We start from the raw sequence: 7096 nt of genomic DNA, 5'->3' as shown, positions 1-7096 counted from the left end.
CAGATCTAGCAGGAAAGCCACCTCTACTATTCCATATCCTCCATTTAGGAATAGCCTTTTCAATAGGTCTCAGTGTTATAGAACACATGATTATCCTTAGTCTGTTAAGCCAAATCATCTCGTTAGCAGAAAGTCATCTTCTAGAATTAAAATTTCAATTCCTCTCCCCATTTCTCTTACTATATAGCTTAATCATGATGGACCTCATATAGTGCAGCAAATTGATCTTTTAGAGCTCCATTGCTAATCCATTTACTCTAGGAAACAATAGGAAGGCTGACATTTGACCGAACACCTGCCTCCGTCATGGATGGCGTTGGCAGGGGGACAAGGGTATTTGAGTGGATCAGAGTGTCGGAGTCTTACGTGGCGGAGGTCTGGACGCCCGCAAATCTCCCCCAATTTGCAGGAATTTGGACAAACGGATGTATCCACGAACAAATAAAAAAACGCATTGGATGACAAACTATAATGATGCCCTTTACTATCTTTCTTCTTTTTTGTAAAATGTAAAAAGAAGAGAGAAAATCGGTTATCTGGTAGCAGGGGCTACCTGTAAAAGCGTCGATTCGAAGTCCTATTTGCAGACTCGTTCTTTGTCTTCTACAATCCTTCACGAAACGTAATACTGCACGCGCAAGTTATACATACGCTAAAGCAAGCCCTCCTCTAATTGAAAGGGTTGTCCAACAGATAACTATACAAATAAAAGGAGAGGTAAAAAAAAAAAAGCAGAAGCAGCCCACGAAACCACTCGCCGTGCCGCCGGCGAAAAGACGAGACGGGAGATGGCGGCGAAGGCGGAGGTGCGGCCGCGGCCGCTGGAGTTAGACCCCATCACGAGCCGCGTCGAGCTGGCGTTCTGGGAGGACCTCCGCCGACTCAAGCTCGACGTCCTCGGCACCGACGACTCCCCCATCCCCATCACCGGTACGGATCCTCCCACTCGCCCACACCCGTTCCTCTCGTAATTCTCCTCGAGGGTTGCGATTTCGTGCGTCGGATCGACAATGGTCTTAGTTGTCGCTACTCCTAGATTTTGCGATCTCGTGTATGAGTTGGTGGCGGTCCATGTACGCTATGTTGCCTGGATTTTGCCTCCGCTGCAATGTTTGCTTGACATGTTTCTTGGGAGTTGGTGCTTTCTGTGTTCGACTTGCTAGTAAATGTTTGGTCCAGATGGTCTCGGTTAAGGCTTGAGTTTTCGCATGTCCTAATATAAATTCTCCATCATTTTTTTAGATGGGTTATTGTTGGTGTAGTTGCTGATTGATCTTTCTGCTTGTGCACTTTCCTCTAGTGATATGGAGTACAACTCCAGGGATTCCTCAGGAGAAGTAGCATTTCCCTTGAAATAACTCCAATTTTGTGGAAAAAAAAACATTCTTCTGATCTGTTCGTCCATGTGTGTAGGGGGCGCCTAGTCTTTTTGTATTCTCTTTCTGGATAGACCAAACAAGTTTGTTTCAATTTTGTGCTAGGTTACTATATTCCATGCACACATCCAAAAATGTCGGGCCTCTTAAGGCTGGGCGGAGAATCATTAGTGCCACCATCTGCCAACTCCTCTGGCTCTAGGAACTCTTGTCCAGTCCCAGGGACCCTCATAAACACGAATAACATGCGAGGGTTACAAAACCTGGATGTGGAGTATCTACTGAGAGAAGAAGCAAAGAAGGTACATTTTTTGACATGGAATTTGCTAATCTTTCCTTTCTTGATGTATTTCCTTCATCATAATCGCTGTTGTATGTATCTATGGAGCCAGATCTTGCACGACATTATGTATGGTAAAATAGAAGAGGATCCTTCTCTGCTACTGAGGTTCCTTGTGATATCATTCGCGGATCTGAAGAATTGGAAGATTTATTACAGTGTTGCATTCCCCTCATTGGTTTTCAAGTCTGAAATGACTTTGCTCAGCCTGCATAGTGCCTCACTGGTGCTTAGTCAAGAGGAGGTCATGATCTTATGCGCCTAATATCCACAATATTAAATATCTGTATTTTTGTGGTTGGTATTGAAGGCTATCAATTTTCTCCCGCAGGCAAAATCATTGTCTAAGTCACTGAAAGAGTGGCGCAGTTCAAATGAAACAGCAGGTTGGGTAAATGATAGTTATCTCAAACTAGTATATGAGTTATTTGATAGCTTGTTGTTAATTGGTCTTGTTTTGCTAATTTGCTATACTTTTGTTGCAATGGATCCATATTTCTGCAGCTCTTCCATTTTTCTTCGTCGATATATCCTCGGATTCTTCTATTGCTATAAGGCAACTCAAGGATTGGAAAGATTGCCAGGACAATGGCCAAAAGGTATGTCTGTGTTACTCATTTGATCATCACAAATATTTCGTGCTCTCATATTTGGTACGAAATTTAGGAGATCCGTTACTTTGTATTCTTCATGCATATATCTGTTCTTTCTTTAAATGCTTTGATCTGCTAATGCAGTTCCTATTTGGATTTTATGATCATGGTTGTCATCAAGATCCTGGCTGGGCTCTTAGAAACTACATTGCATTCCTTAGTCTGCGGTTGAAAATTGAGAAGATTCAGTTCTTATGCTACCGAGAAAAACGATCGGAGCTTGATCTAGAGAAATCCCTTGTTGGCGAAGCATCATTTCCACCACCTCATGGTATTATGATCTATCTGGATAAGAACTTCTACATAGCAGTTTCACTCGTAGTTTGTATTTTTTTTAACATTGGTTGTGATTACAGGCTGGGATGACTCTGATTATGTGCCTGAAGCTATTGGATGGGAAGGAGAAAAGCCTGGGGATGGAAGGAAAGAAAAGAAACTGAAAGAAATCAATCTTGAATCAATGAGCCCAGAAAGGTAGATGAAGAGTGTTTTACCTTGCTCTGCACATTATCAGTAATTAATTGGATTTATTTCGATTGTTTATCATATGCGCAGGCGGGATGAAGAACAACAACTGATGCACTTGAAGCTTATGGGATGGCGGCACTTCCCTGTTGATTTGGAGAAGTTATCTGGCATTCGATGTCTTCTGTTGGGTGCTGGAACTCTTGGATGTGAAGTTTCTCGCTTACTCATGGTTCGTACATTGTGTACTGCTATGTCCATGCTCCCATGTAACAAACTGTAATACTCCCTCCATTCCAAATCATTTGAAGTTATAGCTTTGTCCTATGTCAAACTAATATATTAACATCTACAAGGCCAAATTAATTTTCATTAGATCCAGCATAAAATATATTTTGATACTATGTTAGCAATATTTTTCTATATACTTTGTTAAACTTAAAAGAAGACTTAGGACAAAGCTAGAACTTCAAGTAATTTGGAATGGAGTAGTATACAATTACATAATTCCCTTCTAACAAACTTAAATAAAATCGGCACTTAAACAAATTTTTTGTATCTTTTTATTCCTTGATGGAACCAAAATTTCAGACCTGGGGTGTACGGAAACTAACAGTGGTTGACGGTGGTCATGTTTCTATGCCTGATGTACTCAAACAATCACTCTACGTAGATGACGATTGTGGTGTCCCAAGAGCCACCGCAATAGTTCCACATCTAAAAGAGAGATGTCCTGCAGTGGTAAGTCATGGCTACCTTTTTCTTGAATATTTGCTTTCTACAGATCTGCTTGTTGACAACAATTGCTGTCATCTAGGACGTTGAAGCCATCCAGATGGAAATACCAGCGCCTGGGAATCCGGTTTCTCCAAGTGTGCTTGATGATTGTGAGCGTCTTCAAACATTAGTAGCTTCTAGTGATGTGGTCTTCTTGTTGACTGACACATGGGAGAGCAGATGGTTTCCAACTCTTTTGTGTGCAAACGAAAACAAGGTAAATCTCAGACATATTATTCATCTGCAGTGACCAAGAAATTTTAATACTCAATAGCTTGACTGGAGAATATATTCTGGCCATGTGGTTTCATTTAAATAAGTATGCTTTCCCCATCTTCCATTTTTAAACATAGCGAGCTCTTGGGAACTAAAGGTCTTTTGTCTCCACTGCAGATGGCCATCACGGCAGCATTAGGACATGACAGTTACCTTGTCATGCGACATGGTGCTGGTCCAGGAACAAGAAGAGGAAATATGGATGACGTGATTGCTCAGATACAGAATTTATCCACCGAAGATGCTCTCGGTCGTCAAAGATTGGGGTGCTGTTTCTGCAACGATACGACTTCCCTTTTCAACGTATACCAGATAAAGACTTACATTTGTGGAATATTCTTTTTTTTTTATACTTTTAATTTTGACACTGGTTACTAGATTTCATATTTGCTTGATCTTATTGGTTTGCAGTCAGTCTCTGATGAAACAGTAGCACTACCTGGGTTGACCTCCATTGTATCCGGCAAAGCGGTGGAGCTCTTTGCGAGGATGTTACATCATCCAGAGGGGTAAGCTGCTAAATAACTGAAAGATAACTGCAGAGTTGCAATTTTTGTATGTGTATCATTGATTTCGATGAAGAGTAGTTGATCAAGCTAGAACTAAAGAAAACTAATCAATAAACGTACACCATGCCTTAAGGATTGTACCATACCTCTTGCAGGATACATGCTCCAGGAGATATGGCTGGTATGGATACTGAACATCAGCTTGGTTTATTGCCGCACCAGATGCGAGGATCACTCCCGCGGTGTGATTTATCAACTGTGATAAGCAATTCCTCAAACAATTGTACTGCATGTTCTAATATTGTAAGTAAATTATAGCACACATGGCGCTACATTATAAGAGTTGTATATATACTGACGTTTCTCCTTGCTAAACATTTCAGGTACTGTCTGAATATAGAAGAGAAGGGTTGAATTTTGTCATGCAAGCCATTAACCAACCAACATATTTAAAGGACCTTACAGGCATTTCTAATTTGATAAAGTCGGACACTTGTTTGAAATTGCCAGCCAGCTTCCCTGTAAATTCTGGGAAGTTGTCTAGTGCTCGATGTCTACTTTTAGGTGCTGGAACTCTTGGGTGCGATGTTGCTCGTATTCTTATGGTTAGTTTTATGGTTCGTGCTACTTTTATGTTGAACTACCGACATAGACTCACAGAGCATCTTGTTAATCATGGTGGATACTAACTTTTTCAGGATTATGGTGTTCGGAATCTCACAATTGTTGACAGTGGTTGTGTTGTTGTGTCAAATTTGGCAAAACAATCACTTTACACAACTAAAGACCGCAAGACCCCAAAAGCGACAGCGATACTGGAGCATCTAAAAGAGAGATGTTCGTCAGTGGTAAGTTTTCACTTCCCTTCCCTCGAAATAGTACTTTCATTTTTTTAACAACATTTAAAAAAAAAATCTGCGTTATAGGAGGTTGAAGGAATTCAAATGGAAATACCGATGCCAGGGCACCCTGTATCATCTAAAGAAGCTGCTGGTGTGCTTAAAGCTTGCGAGCGTCTCCAGGAGTTAGTAGCTGCCCATGATGCTGTCTTCTTGCTGACTGACACAAGGGAAAGTAGGTGGCTGCCAACGCTTCTCTGTGCGAATGAAAACAAGGTAAACCCTGTCCGTATTCTTGAATAATGTACACACTGGAAGTTATATGCTATATAATGCCTCCCATTATACTGCAGATTGCTATTACCGCAGCCCTAGGATATGATAGCTACCTTGCCATGCGACATGGGGCTGGTCCAGGAATAAATTCTGAAGGTTCAGATATGGTTGCTGCCATGAACAAGCTGTCTGCAGAAGATGTTCTTGGGCGTCAAAGACTGGGGTGCTATTTCTGCAATGACGTTATCGCTCCTGTTGATGTAATGTTTGTTGCCTTAGGTTTCTGAAGTTATGCTCATCTTCTCAGTAAATTATTTACTGCAACCATCATATATCATGTTTTTATGATCTTGTGATGCAGTCGGTCTCCAACCGAACGCTGGACCAACAGTGTACAGTAACACGACCTGGACTGGCCTCCATTGCATCTGGCCATGCTGCAGACCTCTTCACAAGACTGTTAAATCATCCAGATGGGTAAGCAGCTGAACCTCCTGGAACCTGCTATGTAAAAGGTGGGTGAGGAAACAATACAAGTGATGGTTGATTTACTTACTGTATTGTGCAGGATACATGCTCCAGGAGATATCGCTGGCACAAGCAGTGAGCGTCCGTCTGGTCTATTGCCACACCAGATGCGAGGATCACTATCGCAGTACAGCTTATTAACTCTCATGGGCTATTCCTCGAGCAGCTGTATCGCATGTTCCAATGCGGTAAGCAAACATCTACGGCGATGCATGATTGGATATGATGTTTTGAAAACTTTGCTGATACATTCGCGTGCAAAACAAAATGGCAGGTATTGCGTGAATACAGGAGTAGAGGATTGGATTTTGTGATGCAGGTGATCAACGAACCAACCTACCTAGAAGACCTGACGGGCCTGACGGAGTTGATGAAATCGGCGGATTATTCTCGAGTCGAGTGGGTCGATGAAGTTGACGACGAGGACTTTGCCGACATGTGACTTTATATGACAAAAACAAGTGTAAATACTTCCTTCAGAGATTGATTGTTAGAGTTGCATTCATGAAAATTGTTTCAAACACTTTGTAAATTCTTCGGAGATTGATTCAACACTTTGTAATATGTAAATTCTTCGGAGATTGATTCAACACTTTGTAATATGTAAATTCTTCGGACATTGATTCGAGTAGAGAAGCACGGCGATAGCTCGTGAGGGTGTTCTCCTTATACATATTAGCTACAACCTCCAGGCAGTTTGAGATCAGCCGCCAAGGATAGTGCTTCACTAATCGCCATAGCCTCCAAAGCTTCAGGAGCTGTCAAGCCTTCAACAATCGTACCTGATACACCTTGAGAAGTTCCTGAACTGGCCCTGCTGCATACCGCTGTCGAGGCACCCCGCCGTTCAGTTTTTGCCAGACCCCTTGGCTTGCACACAAGCAGCTGCTGCGGCCTGAGCCTCCTCCCTCTTCTTATTTTCCTCTTTGGTGGCAGCGGCCAGCTCCCGCTGTTTCTTAGAAGTTCCTATCCAAATTTACATCTCTATCTCTACTACTTGAAAAGAACGTAAGGTTTTCATTTCACCTTTCTTCCCACCACCCTTAGTTTATTACTC

The 7096-nt window shown here is 42.0% G+C and overlaps 1 protein-coding gene across 1 annotated transcript; it reads left to right on the top strand.

Annotated features, from left to right (window-relative positions):
- The first annotated feature begins 668 nt into the window (after window positions 1–668).
- Window positions 669–6686, top strand: LOC123070116 (ubiquitin-like modifier-activating enzyme atg7). The gene is made up of 20 exons (XM_044493141.1): window positions 669–930; window positions 1482–1678; window positions 1769–1960; window positions 2048–2102; window positions 2221–2315; window positions 2454–2640; window positions 2726–2843; window positions 2925–3066; window positions 3426–3575; window positions 3652–3828; window positions 4005–4190; window positions 4299–4396; window positions 4552–4699; window positions 4780–5001; window positions 5095–5244; window positions 5323–5511; window positions 5589–5771; window positions 5873–5988; window positions 6080–6227; window positions 6314–6686. Exons 1-20 carry the CDS (start codon window positions 789–791, stop codon window positions 6479–6481), a joined length of 3063 nt encoding a protein of 1020 aa, XP_044349076.1. The 5' UTR covers window positions 669–788; the 3' UTR covers window positions 6482–6686.
- The last annotated feature ends 410 nt before the right edge of the window (window positions 6687–7096 follow it).

Source organism: Triticum aestivum, chromosome 3B (assembly GCF_018294505.1).
Source record: "Triticum aestivum cultivar Chinese Spring chromosome 3B, IWGSC CS RefSeq v2.1, whole genome shotgun sequence".
NCBI classification, from domain to species: domain Eukaryota; kingdom Viridiplantae; phylum Streptophyta; class Magnoliopsida; order Poales; family Poaceae; genus Triticum; species Triticum aestivum.
This window is presented reverse-complemented; position numbering and strand designations above follow the sequence as displayed.

Excerpts from the sequence above, each read along its gene's own strand:
- LOC123070116 (XM_044493141.1), top strand. The coding sequence starts at position 789 with ATGGCGGCGAAGGCGGAGGTGCGGCCGCGGCCGCTGGAGTTAGACCCC. Across the intron at positions 2,103-2,220 it reads CAGTTCAAATGAAACAGCAG|CTCTTCCATTTTTCTTCGTC; the intron begins GTTGGGTAAATG and ends ATATTTCTGCAG. Across the intron at positions 4,700-4,779 it reads GTACTGCATGTTCTAATATT|GTACTGTCTGAATATAGAAG; the intron begins GTAAGTAAATTA and ends TAAACATTTCAG.